This window comes from Mirounga leonina, unplaced genomic scaffold (genome assembly GCF_011800145.1).
Source record: "Mirounga leonina isolate KUSES-001 unplaced genomic scaffold, KU_Mleo_1.0 Mir_91, whole genome shotgun sequence".
Taxonomy (NCBI): Eukaryota; Metazoa; Chordata; class Mammalia; order Carnivora; family Phocidae; genus Mirounga; species Mirounga leonina.
Genome location: NW_023270839.1, coordinates 8,784,187 through 8,802,288, shown reverse-complemented (window position 1 = coordinate 8,802,288; position 18,102 = coordinate 8,784,187). Strand labels below are relative to the sequence as shown.

At 50.0% G+C, this 18,102-nt stretch overlaps 1 protein-coding gene across 2 annotated transcripts; it reads right to left on the bottom strand.

Annotated features, from left to right (window-relative positions):
• Nucleotides 1-2,029: 2,029 nt before the first annotated feature.
• On the bottom strand, nucleotides 2,030-17,201 carry SALL2 (spalt like transcription factor 2). Of its 2 annotated transcripts, none has more exons than XM_034994160.1 (3): nucleotides 16,916-17,201; nucleotides 3,815-6,672; nucleotides 2,030-3,362 (listed from the first exon to the last, which is right to left on the bottom strand). In XM_034994160.1, the coding sequence occupies exons 1-3, from the start codon at nucleotides 16,986-16,988 to the stop codon at nucleotides 2,955-2,957; spliced, it is 3,339 nt and encodes a 1,112-aa protein (XP_034850051.1). In that variant the 5' UTR covers nucleotides 16,989-17,201; the 3' UTR covers nucleotides 2,030-2,954. The 2 variants fall into 2 exon arrangements, with proteins under 2 accessions (XP_034850051.1, XP_034850052.1); XM_034994161.1 differs by lacking the exon at nucleotides 16,916-17,201 and adding an exon at nucleotides 7,064-7,233.
• Between the last annotated feature and the right edge of the window lie 901 nt (nucleotides 17,202-18,102).

Sequence of the window (18,102 nt, the reverse complement as noted above, 5' to 3'; positions counted from 1 at the left end):
GATGTCAGTGTATCAGGCTTCTTGCAGCTGGGTAGCCAGTTCTTCTGTAAAGGGGAACCTCTAAAGCAACACACCTCTGTATCTGCCAAAGGGGACTTGGCATATCTTACATAGGTTCTTAAATGATAACTGCATTGGTCCTGAGGTTGTTGAATGGATTATTAATATATTTGAGTGGTTATTATGAAAACTGAATTCAAGAGAATCGTACACCCTCTCCCCCTTCTCCATCTTTGCATTATGAGTTATTTCCCTCTCTGGGAACCTGCAGGCCATTGTTTGCATCTATCATACTATTTACTACCACCACCATATAAAAATGTTTATATTTTTCTTCATCCTAGACTGAGCTCCCATAGGGGCAGAAGTGTCTTACTTACTTTTGGACCCGCCCAACACTTGGTCTCTGAAACAAAATAAATCCTCAGAAATTAACTGAATGAATGAGCAAATCTGCCTTATAATAGTGATGCTTTGCATCCATCCAGTTTGAACTGGATCCACTATATGTATGTTTTGCAAGCCACATTTATTTACATTCTTGTTCCAGCAAGTTAGAGTTAATTCACCTTCTGAAAAGATGATCAGATGAAAAGTGATTGAGAGTGAGAAATGGGAGGCTGAGGGTGAGGATTGGAGGGGCTATAGACGGAAGAAACTAAAGGCTCTAAGAGACAGAATAAAGGTGATGAGAGAAAAGAAAAAAAAATTAAAGCTGTCAGATAAGAGAGGTCAACAAAGAAGAAAAAGCAGGACAGGAGAATAAAAAGAATAAAAAGGAGACAGAAGGGAAAATAAAGTAGAGCAATGAAGAAGGGGTGTGGGGAGTCAGGCGCAGTGCGGACCTGCCCAAAGAAGTATCCATGAGTCAAAGCCTTACCAATAGCTGTTACCATAATGGGAACTGGCATATAAAGAGAGGGCAAGTCTACTTTAATTAGTTAAATGGCATTATCTATGTCCAGTGGGGGTAAGGGAGGTAAATGGAATAGGATTGGTGACCTACCTCCTTCCGTAGGCTGAAAGGAGAAAAAGATTTACAAAGCTTTGCTAGGAATTAAAGAGGCAGAAGCTGTTTCTTCCCCAGTTGACTTCACAAGATTCCCCTGTATTCCTATTCACCAGGACCTTTTAAAGGGGACCTGTACTGCCCTAGTGGGGGCAACTAGAATCAAACGGTTCTTTACTTTGGATTGAGCCAAGAATAGGTTTACTCACCTCCTCCTTTCGGTCTTCCAGCCGGTCTCACATCAGGAATCTTAAATGGTGTAGCAGGAAACAAGCACTGTCCCTGATCACTGGGTTCCTTAATCCAAGTCTGCCACTAATTGGCTGAGTGACTTTGGGCAAACCATTTTACCAGCCCCATCCATGTAGCACTAAGATTCAGTGATATTATAAAAAAATTCTGGGGACTGTTCTCTAAAAAAACAAGGTCTTAGAGTCAAATCTAAACCTCACCAAGTCGTGGAGAGACAAGGTAAAAAATGTCTATGTTTCATTTCACACCCCCACTCCACACGTACTTCCTCTGCTAAGAATCTTCCTTTAAATTATCCCGCTGGTAGAAATTATTAGTGTTGAATTACTTTTTTTTCCTGTTTATAACATCAGATCTCAAGGATCATAAAGATTAATTCATCTTGGTTCTGCAGATCAGGTAGGCTAGCCTGGGGTTCAGGAAAGACAAAGAAACAGCTTCCAACCTCCAAACAAAACAAACAAAAAAAGACCCCACAAAAGCCTGGTGGTGGAAAGTTCTGGGCAAAGAACAAAATCTAGACAATGAATGCACACAATGGACAAATCCTTTACTTTTTGAGAACATAAACTCCATTTCCACAGGGAAATCACATTCACTGGAGGTTGTTTTAGGACAAGGCTGAATAAATTAAATATTTCAACACCATATGTTCAGCTTTGGCAGGAGATGTAGGTGGGAAGGGAATCTCAATGTTAGGGAATGCCCATATCACACCCCAGCTGGCTATTTAATCACGAAATAAGGAAAAACACACAAATATTTGGTTAAAACACTTTTAATGAAAAGGGAAAGACACTAGCATGTCCCTTGTCTGCTCTTCACATTTTACTATGTTAGGAAGCTCTGGAGCCTATATACCTTTGGAGGAGAAACCATCATTCAAGTCAGTCAGTAGCAGAACTCTCACTCTCTCCTCCTCAGAACTCCTGTTCCAAATGATCCTATGTTAAGAGTAAATACTACATCTCATTACAAGACGGAGGCAGGGAGGACACCACCTAGAGCTCGTCTCCCAAAGTCTGGGACTCTAAGACCCAGACAGTGGCAAAGACATAAGCCCTGGTCCATAGACAGGCAAAATGGGGGAGGAAATAGGCCTTGAGAAAGGAAGACAAGGAAAATCCAAGGGGCCAGGGAATAAGGAGGGAGTTATCTAAAACTAGAAGCACACTAGTGCTAGGAAATCCCCTATGACCTGTGGTGCAGTGCTACACAGCAAGTCACTAATAGTCCAAAAGAACATTCATGAGACCCATCCAGTCAAGAATCGGAGGTCCCCTCCCTCACACCATGCCCTTTTCTTAATCGCATAGGTTCCCAGCAAGCCCTATGCTTTAGCAACACTCTTCAACTCTCCATCATTACTCTTTCAACCCCCCCCCCCACCAATGATGCTTCTTAAAGATATGAGCTTCGCAGTTCCCAAAATATCCCACGGGAGACCTGTTGGCAAGACATCTGCTTGTTTCCTAACTTTGAGAGGCCATGATGAAGGAATAGGAGAAGCTGGAGGTGTCTTGGCATATTGACCAGCCAACACCTTCGCCTGAACGGGAATGTACTGGGAAGAATGTTCTATACGCCCTTCATTTCCCCCTACCCCGTAGGGCCGGGCCGCCAGATACAGATATTGTTGTGTCTTCACTGCTGGCACCTTCTGGAGCAGGGAAAAGAAGGAATATACAGTTTGCTACTTTTCTTCTATGGTGGGCTTCTTAGGCACTGCCCTGGATGCAGGAGACCGAAATAGGAAGAGGGGGGCTCTCTTCTCCTTGGCCTCTCTGGATCCCATTGCCGGAGGCACGTTCCCAGCCACAATTCCCGGGCCAAAGAGCACTGATGGCGCCAGGCCTAAAGTGGTAGTGGAGGCGGAGCCGGAACTCCGGGGCTTGGTGGGCAGGTCACTTGACAGGAAAGCTGTGTACTGGTTCCAGAAAGACAGGGGACCTACCCTCACCAGTTGGACAGGAATGTCCTGGGATAGGAAGTCCTGCAGGTTGACCTGGTCACCAGAGAGGAGTGGCACTGGGCCCTCCAGAGACAGCTGCCGGCCCCTTCGGGCTGGGCTGCAATTCCAAATGTGGGTGCTCAGGTGCACCTGCCAAAGGGAAAGGGAGAGGAAGAAAGGAGAGGGGAGAAGGGTCACCCCAGGGAAGCTGGAGAGGGTTCCCCTTGGGAAGGTGAAAGCTGTAGAGAATCTATTTTCCTCAGGTACAACGAGTGAAGAGGGAAGAAAAATTCATCAGGGGACCATCCCCCTGTGAGCACAACTATTTCCAAGCTCGGGGACTAGAAAAAAGCCACTAGGGAGGTATCACAGAAGGACTCAGAGAAAAAGACAAATACATCTTAGAGGTCCTTCTACAGAGCTCTCGGTTTCTGCTCCCTGGGTCAAGGGGCAGCAGGTACAGAAAAACAGGCTCATGGGATCGTGGGGTCATCTTTTCGGGGAAAGGGGGAGAGCCCCGGGGAAGTGATGGAAGGTGAGCAGCCTGGGACCAAGGAAAGAGCAGCAATATTCTGAGGGCCGTGGGGGGCAAAGGGTTGTACCTGGTGGTGAGCCAGCAGCATATGCTTCTTGAGGATAGCCCGCTCGAGAAAGCTCTGCCTGCAGAAAACACAAGTGAAGAGCGGCCCCTCCTTGGGGTGGGTCTTCTGATGCTCCTCCAGGGCTGCCTGCGTGGCAAAGCTCTGACCACACACCTCGCAGGCCTTTCTGCTACTGCTCTCGCCCGGCTCCTTTCTCATGGCCTCCTGCATGCTCAGCTCCACCGAGGCGCTGCCGCTGCCTTCCCCTTCCCGGCTGAGTGCTGCCGTTGGGCTCGAGCTCCTCTCCGCTCTGGCCCCCGCTTCCATGCCTCCGGCAACATCACCGCCTCCCTGCTCCATGGGCTGTGTTTGATCCAGGCTGTCGGCCGGCGGTGGAGGCGGCGGAGGCGGCGGAGGCGGCGGCGGCGGCAGGGAAGGCTGTTGAATCACTTTCTCATTGCTTTCCATCTCCTTCCCAGCGTTGGCTACTGCCGCCGCCGCCGCCGCTGTCCCCACGGTCCCCACTTCCTCCTCCGCCCCCGAAGCCTCTTCTGAGTCACCTCGCACGGATATTGCCTTCTCGCCTCCACTCTCTGAGCCTCTCCCTGCCAGGGAATCTTCATCAGTCACATCTTCCTCCTCTTCCTCGTCCTCCTCCTCCTCTTCAGACAACTCCTCTTCCGGGGACGGCTGCTGGGACGGCTGCTGGGGGAAGCTCCCCGGGCCCGAGACTGTGGGCTGCTCAGCGCCATTTTCCGGGGCAGCTCCCCCGCCTTCGGCGAGCGTGGTACCACCGTTGGGGATCTGGCCCCCCAGGTGCATCCGAACGTGCTGCTGCAGAGTGACAGCGTTGGTGAACTTCTTCTGGCAGATGGGGCACGAGTTCTGGGCCCGGGCGGCTGGGCTGGCCTTGTGGCCCACGAAATGTGCGCGCAGGTTGCCCCGGGTGGAGAAAGCTCGGCCACACACTTTGCATTTGAAGGGCCGCTCACCTCCGTGTTGCCCATAGTGCAGGCGCAGCGCGCGGGGACAGCTCAGCACCCGGAGGCAGATGACACACTGGTTAGGTCCCGACGAGGCGGCGGACGAGCTCGCGGGCGCCGAGGTGGCGGGGGCTCCCGAGGCGCTAGAGGCCACTGCCACAGCTCCTTGCCGGTCAATCTTTTCTACCAGTTGCTGCAGCTTCGAGGTCTCGGAGGGTGAGGCCCCCAGGGGCTCCAGCACGTAGGGGAAGGGGAAGCTCCCTGTGGACTTAAAGTGGTTGGTAAGCAGCGCCCAGCTGGGGAGCGAAGTCACCAGCTTACTCAGCTGCATTCGGGCTGCCGTGCCACCTTCTGCCACCCCGGTGATGGCTGAGCCCTCACTCCCCGGAGGGGTATTTTCATCAGCTTTGCTCTTTGGCTCTACTGCCTTCATGAGCACAAACTTGTTGAAAGCAGGCAGCGCAGGAGCCGCGGCTGCGCCCGCGCCGGTGGACAGCAGCGTGAGGCTCTCGGTGGCGCTGAGTGCTGCGGTGGAGGCCACCAGGGGCTTGCGTTCCACGCCTCCACCGGGCACGGCCACCTCCTCCTCGGCCTTCTCTGGCGGCACGGACATTCCATAGGGCAGGCCGCTGCTGGTGATGACGTAGTCTAGGTGCTCGGGCACCGGGTGAGGGTTCATCTGCACGTGCGGGTACTTCTCGCGATGCCGGTGAAAATGCACTTTGAGGTTGCCGCGGGTGGTAAAGCGGTTGCCACAGACGTTACACTTATAGGGCCTCTCACCCGTGTGGGAACGCAGGTGGATCTGCAGGGCACTGTCACTGCCAAATACTTTGGCACAGAAGCGGCACTTGTGCCGCCCACCGGGCTTCTCCAAGGGACCCATCACTTCCCCGTAGCCCAGCTCGCCACTTCCATTCTTTGGCTTCAGGAGCCCTGGGGAGGCAGTAGCCTCAAGGCCTCGAGCTGCCCCGAGACACTGTGCTGCCAATAGTCCCGTGGTGCCTGGGAATGCCAGATGAGGTGAGGCCATCAGCTGATCTGTGCTGCCAGGCAGGGCTGGGGAGGGGGCAGGGGTGGGTTTGTGGCTTCGCCCAACCCCTCCGGCAGAGAAAGGGTGCTGTGACCCCAGCGGATGGTAAAGATGAAAGAAAGCCTGCTTGGGCGTTTCTGCCCCCGAGGAGGAAGAAGAGGAGGAGGAAGGTGCCAGCGTCTTGCTGGTTTGGACGGGCTTGATGGGGCTGAAGAGGGGAAGCAGGGGCTTGGTGGAGGAGGCAGTCCCCGTCCCAGGTAACTCTGAGGGACTGGCAGGGGTGCCCACTGTCTGGCCTAAGGAGCCAAGCAGCAGCACCTGGCGGCAGATTTGCTCAGTCATCTGCATCTGGTGGATCTGGCGCTGCTGCAACACCCGGAGCTCTTCCAAGATCAGAGGGATGTTCAAGTGGCCGCTGCCTACCCCTGGGGGCGGGGGTGGAGGAGGAGGAGGGGGCGGTGCAGGGGTAGATTCTGGAGGTAATGGGGTAGCGCCCAGCTTGGGACTCGCCAAGATCAGGCCCCCGCCTCCCCCAGCTGCTGTACCTGTGGCAGCGACCAGGAAGTGCCCCGCAGACTCCTCTACTCTCCGCTCTGGGCCCCAGGAGGGATCTGTGGGCACTGAAGACCCAGAATCCGGGGGGTTGCTGTGCTCTGCCTCCATGACCTGGGAACTATTTTGGCCCTCCGCCCGGGATTCAGAAGAGGTCGAAGAGTTGTGGGGGTTCTCCTGGGCCCCAATTATCACCATTACAGGGGGGTCAGTAGAACATGCATTCTGGTGGGCGAGGAATTCAGTTGGGTCAGTGAATTGTGCGCAGCACTTGGCACAGACTTGGGGGTGGTCCTCCTCGCTAGCATCACCTAGGGAGAAGACAAGGAGAGAGCGTGGGTGGTGCGGTTGGGATGGGCCTGCGAAGGCTCTAATTAACAACGAGCCCAGTAACCGCTTGTGGGGGGCGGGGAGATGAGCTCACCATCAGGCCACGCAGAAGCATCGAGCTCAGTCTTGACCGGCCCGGACGCGAAACACCCCAGGGTAGGGGGGGTGGGGAGGGGCAGGCAAGCTCAAGCTTCTGCCTTCCCTAGTCCGTCCCCCACCCCCCCAACCCCGGGCCACCGCGGGCGCAAGGAACAGGCGTGAGGAGGGGGTCCTAGGCAGAGAATCGTGCATTTCATCCCGTCCGCCGAAAGTCCCTTACCCCGCGCGCGTCCCCTCCGCCCCCACCCCTGCCGGGGCAGGGCCCTACCGCACCTCCAAGCTCCGCCGGCTCCCCGCAGGGCCCCCCGAGACGAGAGCTCCTCCCGGTTTCGTGCGCCATGGTTGTGGGGGAGGTGGAGGGCCGGGTAGAGTGGGAGACAATAGGTAGCGGGATTGGGGGAGGCGGCGGTGGCCGCCGGGGCTGCGGCAGCCTCTGCGCCCAGCGGCCCAGACTGCGGAGATGGAGATCGGCGGCAGCGGCGGCGGGGGCAGGGAGCCGCGGAGGAGGGGGAGGGGAGCGGGGAGGCACGGAGGAGGGGAGGAGCTGGAGCGAGAAAGCTGGGAGAGGGGAGATGGGGGAGGAGCTGCTCGGGAGCCGGGCGGGAGCGGGGAGTGGGAGGTGGGTGTGTGGGGCCGGAGCCCAGAGCCTAGCAGGTTGCCGGAGGCTCAGTGACAGGTGCTTGTGGGACGTGGTGGGGGTCCACCTTCCCTTGCACTCTGCCAGCTCCCCCCTTCTCCAGATGTCTTTGCCCAGACCTGCCCCCACCCCCCTCAGGCTCATGGGGACACAGTGGGAAACCCAGCCCTGCTCAATAGAGCAAAGCGAGAGGCTTCTCTTATTTTTCTTTGGATAAAAGATCTACTGAGCCTGGAAAACGTGGACTCCAGAGAGGATGGTCTGATCTCAGAGGTCTGAGGGAGCCCGGAACATCCATCCCTCATCAAAACACGCACCCCCAAATACCCCAAGTTTTGTCCAGTCTTCCTCACCTTTATTCCCACCCTACCCCCATCCCTATCCACAAAAGACGTTTCTCAGGGTGGGAGGCTGCAAGGTAGAATTTCCAAGGAAGTCATTTCAGGACCCCTCTCTACGGAACACTGAGCCCCTTTACTCCCCGCCCCTCCTCCCGCAGAATAGCCGAATGCAAGTTACCCCCCAGATCACCCGGCCCACACCTGATTTATGGAGCTCGTGCTTATTCAAGGAGCCATCTCCTCTTTAGTACTCTCTTCCCTGCCCGTCTTCTTCCTCCATTGCCCTTCTCTTGCAACAACACTGCACGCTGTCACTATTAAGGACTGTGGAGGTTGGGGAGATGCCGGCCTGCAGGGGCCTAGAGGCCCACCTAGCTCTAACCTGGGGGGAGGGGAATTCCTGAAACAATGGGGAAAATGCAGTGGGAGCTACCAGACAGCCTCTCAGTGCCAAAAGCCCTTTCAGCCCCAATCTGGTTTGAATGCCTAGAAATGACTTAACACCAGCTCACCGCCACAGAGGCCACCTCCCCTTCAGAGAAGATAAGTAGGGCTGAGATGTCTCTTAGACCAGATACCCTGCAGTCCCTTTCTACCTTGAAATGTGTCTTCATAGGTTTTCCACTTCCTGAAGGAGTTTATCTTACTTACAGGAATTGCCCCCCAGTCACTTAGTTTTGCGGTTCGCTTGGGCATCAGTAAACCCACCTTGTGCTAATCCCAGTTCTGTCCTTGCCTGACAGTGGTCAATCATGCAACCATTTTCCTTTTTGTAAAGTGGTAATATTGTAGCTATGTTATCTTTCTCAGAGAAATACTGTGGTGACAAAAACTTGAAAAACTCGACAAATCATGTTAATATGAACATACGGGACTTTAAATATTATGGATTAGAGAATTGACATTGTCAATGGCAAAACAGTCAAAATAACCTAAAATATGCGTATACTAAAATTAGATCAGTGTTTCATGTTGCTTATTAACCTGCTTATTAATTTCTGAGGTAAGACGTTGATTAATATCATGGGCATATGCCAACATTAAGGAGCCTTTTTTGGATGGAGATAAAACTACCTAATACTGGCAACATCCACTTCACTTTTGAACGCAAATTTTGCCATCTTTTTTTTTCTTTTAAAGATTTTATTTATTTTCTGACAGAGAGAGAAACAGCGAGAGAGGGAACACAAGCAGGGGGAGTGGGAGAGGGAGAAGCAGACTCCCCACAGAGCAGGGAGCACGATGCAGGGCTCGATCTCAGGACCCCGGGATCATGACCTGAGCTGAAGGCAGACGCTTAACGACTGAGCCACCCAGGCGCCCCTTGCCATCTTTTTAAAATGAGAACATTTTACTGAATTATATTTAGAAACTTCAAATAATCATGAGTATCGTAACGTTATAAAGGATGGCTCTGAAACAGATGAGCTCCGTGCTTTCAGGCCGGACCCTTACGGTGAGGGAGAGGGGAATCTATTTCAATTATGGAAGGTGACGGGTTAGTGTGGTATTGTTTATTTTTACACATACGGAAATTGAAGCTTGGAGACATGAAGTGACTTTTTCAAGTTCACACTGTAATTCAGTGAGGCAAACATTTGGAATTTCGACTCCTGTCCAGTGCTTTCTCAAGCACATCAACATTGTAAGGCTTCTCTAATGCTAGAGAAAGAGCCCTGTGTAGCTCCCACCTGCCATTTGCTCTCTGGCCTCAGCAAGGGAGAGGGAATGAGATGGAGGCTTTCTACTGAGCATTTGTTAATTAGCATTGAACATTTGATATCAAGTTGCTGTTTTGTCAACTCTTCCGACAAGAAAAGAAATCCTTTTCTTTTCATCTTCTCCTGGGAAACACTGTCCCCTTTCTTGCTCTTTAATGAAACTTGCTTTCTGATGTGTAATTCGATCTGCACTCTTCTTTAAGGTAAATTTAGTCCCTGCTGAAAGGTGACGGATCAACAGCCACCTGTAAGAGGAACCCTCTCTTTCTCAGCACTTTGCACTCACTGCCTCTCCTGAAAAGGGGGGCAGGATTCTTAGGCAGACAGGAATGAAGTCATAAACACAGGAATAAACTAAGCTGGTAACCGTGTCCCTAGATAGCAGATAAGGTGAGGTAAGCTATCCTGGGTCACACACAAAGTCTGGGATGGACGTGGAGACTAAGACCTGGACATGCTTGTTTAAATTTATAAAGAGCAGAAATGACAAGGAAAAAGGAAACCAGGTAGCTCTCTAAACTGCTGCTCTAGGCTTTGGAGCGCGTGGCTAGGGAGAACAAAGAGAAAAATGGGTAGGGAGTGCACAGCAGGATAGTAGTTGAACAAGTGGTTCTCAAACTTTGCTGCCCATCAAAATTACCGGCAGGACTCGATCCCAGGACCCCAAGATCATGACCTGAGATGAAGGCAGACACTTAACCGACTGAGCCACCCCGGCGTCCCGTTGGGCTCCCTGCTCCGCGGGGAGTCTGCTTCTCCCTCTCCCACTCCCCCTGCTTGTGTTCCCTCTCTCGCTGTGTCTCTCTCTGTCAAATAAATAAATAAAATCTTTTAAAAAATTACCAGCAGAGCCTTTAAAAATCCCGATATCCAGGCCACACCCTAGATCAATGAATTTAGAATCCCTGAGGGTGGCATCCAGGTATCAGTATGTTTATAAAATTCCTCAGGTGATCCCAATGTCCAGCCAAGGATGAGAACCACAGTAGCTTTCGGGCGACTGCTCTTCGCAGTAAACCTTCTGTCCTGCTCCTCACATCTTACCTGCCCTCAACCTGGACAAAATTTAGACAGTGGCGAAACCAGCTGCTCAATGCCAGATCTTCCTGTCAGGCTCCCTCTCTCCTCTGCCCACAGCCACAGGTTAGCTCTCTTGTGTCCAGCTTCCATGGACAGAATTTTTTTTTTTTTTTTGAAAGGAGATAGAAGTTTATTGAATACACCGCAAGGGAGCGGTGGGCAGGACAGCAAAGGACAGACTGTCTGCCAGAATTTGCTATGATTTAGACCTGACTGTGAATTTAAGCGACTGTATTGCCTTAACCAGAATACGTGCATCTTGAGCCATGCTTCTAATTTTAAGATAAAGGTTTGTTCCACGCAGAGTTCGAGCATCGTCCAGCTATTGAAGAAACAAAGCACACTATGTAAGCACCTGCTTAAACTTACTGTTAGTGTTGGTCCAACACTAATAGTTTCCATAATTATGAATCGATTCTGTAACTGCTGCTACTGTTGCTATAGACTACTTCTAAGGGGGAAATGTCCCATGTTCTCTGCATCACGCCTCTCTCCTAAATACATACACATACTCACTCCTTTGCTACCCACACCTAGTAATGCACCCATGGCCTATGCAACATTGTAGGCAAACAGGCGTGCTGAGGTATGTTTACATGGGGTGCTAAGTGAGAAAAATATATTTGTTTCCAGAACAGGAATATCTTAGATCAAACACCGAAAAGGTTTTTAAAGAGACATTTTTCTGACATTGAAAGACTCAGCATTTAGCCAGGAATGCATACGCTTTTGCTGCTGGAAGGGACTGAGATCTGACCCTCTGAGCAAAGTGATTAAGATTACCAGCTCTGAAGCAAACAGGCCCGAGTTCTCGTCCCAGCACTTTCTAATCTTTGTGATCTTGGGAAAGTTTCTCTATTTCTCTAAGGCTTGGGTTTCTCTTTAAAATGGGGGTATAGCTTCAAAAGGGAATGCAATTCTTAGACAGGCTACAACATGGAGGAACCTTGAAAACATGCTAAGTGCAACAAGCCAGACACAAAAGGACAAAGTGTATGATTCCTTTACATGAGGTATCTAGAATTGGTAACTTCATAGTGACAGAAAATAGAATGGTGATTGCTAGGCACTGAGAGAGAGGGGAATGGGGAGTTATTGTTTAATGGGTATAGGGTTGCAGTTTTGCAGGATGAAAGAGTTCTAGAGATGGATATTGGTAATGGTTACATAACACTGTGAATATACTGAATGTCACTGAGTTATATGCTTACAGATGGTTAAAATGGTAAATTTTGTTATGTATGTTTTACTACACATTCAAAAATGTGTAGTAAATGGGGGGATGCCTGGGTGACTCAGTCGGTTAAGCATCTGCCTTCGGCTCAGGTCATGGTCCCAGGGTTCTGGGATCTAGTCCCACGTTGGGCTCTTTGCTCAGCGGGGAGTCTGCTTCTCCCTCTCCTTCTGCTGCTTCCCCTGCTTGTGCACTCTTGCGCTCGCTTTCTCTGACAAATAAATAAAGTCTTTTTTTAAAAGATTTTATTTATTTATTTGACAGAGAGAGAGAGATAGCGAGAGCAGGAACACAAGCAGGGGGAGTGGGAGAGGGAGAGGCAGGCTTCCCCGCCGAGCAGGGAGCCCGATGCGGGGCTCAATCCCAGGACCCTGAGATCATGACCTGAGCCTAAGGCAGACGCCCAACGACTGAGCCACTCAGGCACCCCAATAAATAAAATCTTAAAAAAAATTTTAATGGAGGTAATAATAGTGGAGTTGGGAGGAATAAACAAGAGGAAATGCATACAGGGCCTAGCATAGTACCTGACAGATAGTAAATGCTCCACAAATATTACCGAGGAGTGTATTATTTAAAGGCCAAATGCTGGGGCACCTGGGGGGCTCAGTCGATTAAGTGTCTGACTTGAGCTCAGGTCATGATCTCGGGGTCCTGGGACTGAGCCCGCCTCAGGCTCCCTGTTCAGTGGGGAGTCTGCTTCTTCTTCTCCCTCTGCCCCTCACCCCGCTCATGCTCGCTCTCTCAAATAAATAAATAAATAAAATCTTTTTTTTTTTTAAAGATTTTATTTATTTATTTGACAGGGAGAGACACAGCGAGAGAGGGAACACAAGCAGGGGAGTGGGAGAGGGAGAAGCAGGCTCCCCACTGAGCAGGGAGCCCGATGCAGGGCTCGATCCTAGGACGCTGGGATCATGACCTGAGCTGAAGGCAGACGCTTAACGACTGAGCCACCCAGGCACCCCAATAAATAAAATCTTTTAAAAATAAAAAAATAGGGGCACCTGGGTGGCTCAGGTCGTGATCCTGGGGTCCTGGAATCTAGCCCCACATTGGGTTCTCTACTCAGCGGGGAGCCTGCTCCCTCTCCCTCTGTCTGCCACTCCCTCTGCTTGTGCTCTCTCTCTCTCTCTCCCTGTCAAATGAATGAATAAAATCTTTAAAAATAAATAAATAAATAAAAATAAAAATAAAAAAATAAAGGCCAAACACTGAAGCCCTGGAAGAAGAATGGCCCCACCCAAGGTCACCTAGCTTCAAAGTCCAAGCTGGATTAAAAACCAGGTTTTCGGGGCGCCTGGGTGGCTCAGTCGTTAAGCGTCTGCCTTCGGCTCAGGTCATGATCCCAGGGTCCTGGGATCAAGCCCCACATTGGGCTCCCTGCTTGGTGGGAAGCCTGCTTCCCCCTCTCCCCCTCCCCCTGCTTGTGTTCCCTCTCTCGCTGTGTCTCTCCATGTCAAATAAATAAAATCTTTAAAAATAAATAAATAAATAAAAATAAAAGCCAGCTTTTCTGCTTCCTGATCCAGTGCTCTATATGGCACCCCAGCTGAGTTACTTTCTATCTACACAGAGATGTTTTCTTTTTGACCCAGGGTTACTAAGGGCTGAAAAGCTTGGGCTCCATACCCTGAGGGATTATGTTCTCTACTTCCAGATACGAAGACGAACAGAACCCTCAAAACTCTCTTTTTGCCTTCCTTCTCCTTTTGCTGCTCTTGATGTCTGCCAGCTTCCATTTCTCCCTCTAGATCTGTTTGGCTGTTGTCCTGATTTCTCCTTCTCACTAAATATCTGGGTTTCTGATCGTTTCCTTTATTTCCCAGATGTACGAGTTTACATTTTCCCTAGTCACATCCCTTATGTTCTCTAATCCAGATTTCTAGACTCTGTAGGGGGAGAGAAAATTTTTTTTCTCTCCAGAGTTTTTAAGTAAATAGACTATTTCCTTCTCATCACTTATGTGCAATAACTATTCTGTTAGGTTTTTGGTGTTCTGGTCAGGGAAGCTGAACAAAAACAGGGCTAGAAAACAGGTCTTTTCAGACTGTTTCTTGGCGACATCTTAGGTCACCGCAGAGATGAGGCTTATAAATGTGCAACAAAGGCTCAGCATTTGCTTGTCACATATGGTAAACATTGCTTAAAAGAAGGCAAGGGCTCCTGAAAACCTTGGAGACACCCTCACCTGCTAAATAAATGTCTGCTGATATTCCTGAGGGATGCCCATAGTTTCACAGGGACACCAGAGGATGAACATAGAGTCCCCCCCCACCACCACCACCTAATTTGGGCACATGCAGAACAAGAAAATGTCTTCTGGGGTAGAAAGAAAAGTCAGGGGTCTGAAGATCATGTAAGCAAATAAGAACTCTACCAATGGAAAAGGAAGGAGTAGGAAATCTATCTATCTTGTAAGAGCAGGAAGGAATTTTAGATTTGATCAGAGACAGCCACCTCATCTCCAGATGTGACCCAGTGACACTCCGGGTCATGCAAGTAGCCCAGGATCTTTCTCTCAGAATTCTCCCAGGAGAATTCTGATCAGGAAACCCTTCAGCTTTCTTAAAGCAGACCTTAAGAGGTTACTGCTGCCTTCTTGCTCCTCTCATTTATGTTTCTGACTTTTATGGCTCAAAGGCAAAATTCCAGCTCAAATGTCTTGCCGCCATTGGATTAGAGCCTGCACGGTTTCTACGGGGACAACTCTGTAGCAGCATCCCCATGCCCCGGAGTGTTCGCCGCCCCAAGTGGGAGCTACAGCTCAAGGGGCTTGAGAATCCACTCAGGGCAGTGGTGAAAAGTTTCTTTTGACTCCCTCACAGGCTCTTCATCAGCAGTGGTGTGGGCTGTGGGTGAGCAGACTTGGGAGGTGTGGGGAGAGAAGAGGAGAGGAGAGGTTGTTTTTTTGGGGGGGCGGTTGGAGGCAGGGGGTGTTTCAGCATTGTTCCACAATCCAGCCAGCAGGGGAGCAGGACTGTGAGGCAACGGGAAGTCTCCTGTAGAGCCTGAGGAGGAAACATCCGGCCTGCAGCAGCATTAAGGAGGGCGAATGTGTCCCAGGAGGGAAGGATGCCACCACCATGAACCTCTAAATATGGGCACAGTGGGATCCCAGCAAGGCAGTGACTTGAGGAGAATGTGTTCTATCCAAAACACAATATGTCTGTTAAGGCTGTTCCTTAGCACATGGAGCACTGATTTAATCTCAGGTCATTTTTTTTTTTTTTTTTACAACAGGTGGAAAGGTAAGTTGAATCCATAACTTCATTTTAGTCACTACAAATACAGTATCCTAGCTAGAGCTTTCCATAGCACACGTCTCCTAGAGAAATACTAAAGTTCGCCAAGAGGTTCCTGAGCTTTGGACATATTTCAGCCCTTGCAGGAAGTGCCAATGTCCTCATATGTACTAACAATACTCACACGTATTAAGTACTTATTTCTGTTAGGGACTACCATACGACACTTATTTATGCTATTTATTTTTCCAAGTGCTTTACACATATTAACTCACTCTGATTTTCACAATAGCCTAAGGAGGTAGCTAGTGTTTCACAGATGAGGAAACAGCACAGAGAGGCAAAGTAAACCAAAGTTGCACAGCTAACCAAGTGGTGGAACCAGGATTTGAATCCTGGAAGTCTGGCTTCAGAACCTTTGTTCCTAGTACTACACTACACTGTTGGGTGGATCAACTGTTTGCTAAATAGCTTATCCCTGAGGCAGGACTTCCAGACTTTCACAGCATGAATGTATATAGCCATAGCAGTATGTCCAAAACTTGCTTGATCCTAGAACTACCTGATCCCTTGCAAAGATAGAGATTCCCAGACTCTAGCCCGGATCTACAATCAAGCAAGTTTGAAAAACCCTAATGTAGCAGAGTGAGCACCACCAGCCCTGAGCCTCAGGAATCCTAGATTTTGGTCCTGACAGTGCCTCTCACTGTTTCTGAGACTTTGGGCAATGTCACTTTTCAATACCCTCGTTGCTTCACTATCCACCACGTCCTGGACTGCTCTAAGAACACAGGAAATACCCTCCCCCCTTCATAGAGAAAACCTGTTCCTTTATTTTTTTTTAAGTTTATTTAATTCTTTTTAAGTAATTGCTACACTCAATGCAGGACTCAAACTCACGACCTCAAGAGCAAGCATTGCATGCTCTTTAGACTGAGCCAGCCAGGGGCCCCAGAAAATCTGTTACTTTAAAAACAGATGCAAGGGGGTGCCTGGGTGGCTCAGTCGGTTAAGCGACTGCCTTCGGCTCAGGTCATGATCCTGGAGTCCCGGGATCGAGTCCCGCATCGGGCTCCCTGCTCGGCGGGGAGCCTGCTTCTCCCTCTGACCCTCCCCCCTCTCATGTGCTCTCTCACTCTCTCATTCTCTCTCTCCAATAAATAAATAAAATCTTAAAAAAAAAAAAGATGCAAGTATGTTGACTCATACTTGTTTTTTGTGTTTTTTGTGTTTGTTTGTTTGTTTGTTTGTTTGTTTTAGCTTGGCCTCCCTTGAAGCACAAACCTAAGCCCTCCGGTCTCTACCCCAGGTGACATGGCTCCGCACCCCAAACCAGGCTGCATCTGACCGACATTAGCTCTCTCCCTCTGGGAGCTCTGATCTGTTCTCCGCTCAGCCCAACAATGAGAAACTTTTTTCTCTTCTCCCTCAGGGCAACCTTCACGTTTATCCAATTCATCCTCCTGCAACCCAACTCTCCGGAAAGAAAAGGGGGGGAATCCCACCCCTAAGAGCCGGCCCCCAGGTCTGAGGAGGTTACTTAGCAACGGCACAAAGACCAGTGCGCAAAGGGGGGCCCGGGGAGAAAACTCGTGCGTGGGGAGACAGAGCCAGTCTGAAAACTCCATTTCATTCGGAGAAAAACAAGGAGAACACAAACAGAATCAATCCTGCGAAAAGCCAAGCGGGGGCTTCTCCCCAGCACCGGTCAACGCCTTACTACTTGCTCCCTGCATCCAATTCCTTCACACCCCCAGTGACCAAGTCCTCCCCTGGCTTCACCCGTGGCCCGGGTGCCCTCCCTTGCCCTGGCCTGACCCACACGGGCTGGGACTCAGGGCTCCCGCACCCCTCCCCAGGCACCCACCGTTCTCAGACGCGCTGGGACCTTCGCAGTCCGAGATTAACTGTTGGGGTTTCCGCTGCTTTCGCCGAGACATTCCCGGGTGGAGGTGGGGTAGGGAGGGGCAAAGCTCACTGAGTCCTAACCGGGGTGACCTGGTCTGGTCTCTCCTTGGGTCTGAAGCCAACGGATGCCTCTCCCCCAGTGCTAATCACTGTGAAGCAGAGACGCTCTCCCTTCCCAGAGACAGACAGACAGACTGGCCCGCGCTCTCTCCGATTCTCTGTCCCTGACTCTCTCTCTCTCTCTCTCTCTCTCTTTCTCTCTCAATCTCTGCAAGTCTTTAAAGGGGAGACGCCCCCTTTTTTTTTCTTCAGCTTCTTCCCTACGCTTCTGCAGCTCCCATTGTAAAAGCAAAAATCCTAATCTTTCCGCACACTCTTTTCTTTTGTACTGCAGAGGGGAAGGATTTAACCCTCTCCTCACTGCCAGGGCTCCGGCCTCTCCCTGTGCTGTCTGTTCAGAAAATGTCCCTGCTTATCTCTCTAACTCTTCATCCAAGGTCCTCACAGTGCTTTTTGGTTCTCTCACGATTCTATGCCACCTTGTTTGATGATGCGACTGTGTCTGGGGTATAAAGCTGAAATAAGAACTTTTCCGTATATCCTGATTATGAGGCCAAGAAGTCAGCTACCGCCAGTCAAAAATGGGGATATGAAAGGCTGCCAAAAAGATGAAGATGGACAGTCATTACAGTAAAACTTAATATATAGAGAGCTCTTCATAACATATAGGATATTTTCATGTACGTGACATATTTTGAGCATTACAACTCTAAGATTAGCACAGCAGGTTTGACTACTCCTATTTATAGATGATTCTCTTTATAGGTAAGCAAAAGGATCAGTGAGGTTAAGTAACCTATCCAAGGTTGCACAGCTCTGATGTAATACAGACAGGTCCATCTGACAGCAGGCTAACATTTTTTCCCTCTATATTATTAAAGGTACAGTATGCCACCAGGCTCCTAGCATGAAAAAAAAAAAAAGTGATTGATCTTAAGGAATCCCAGTTAAAATAGCAACAGAGTTCCTGGCTTTTCTGTTTCTCCTGCTCCTGTCCAGCTCCTGGGGCTGAAGGTATGCCAGCTCTGAGAAGATGATGTAGATGATTCTGTGGGACTTCAGACTGGAAGCTACAAGGAGGCACTT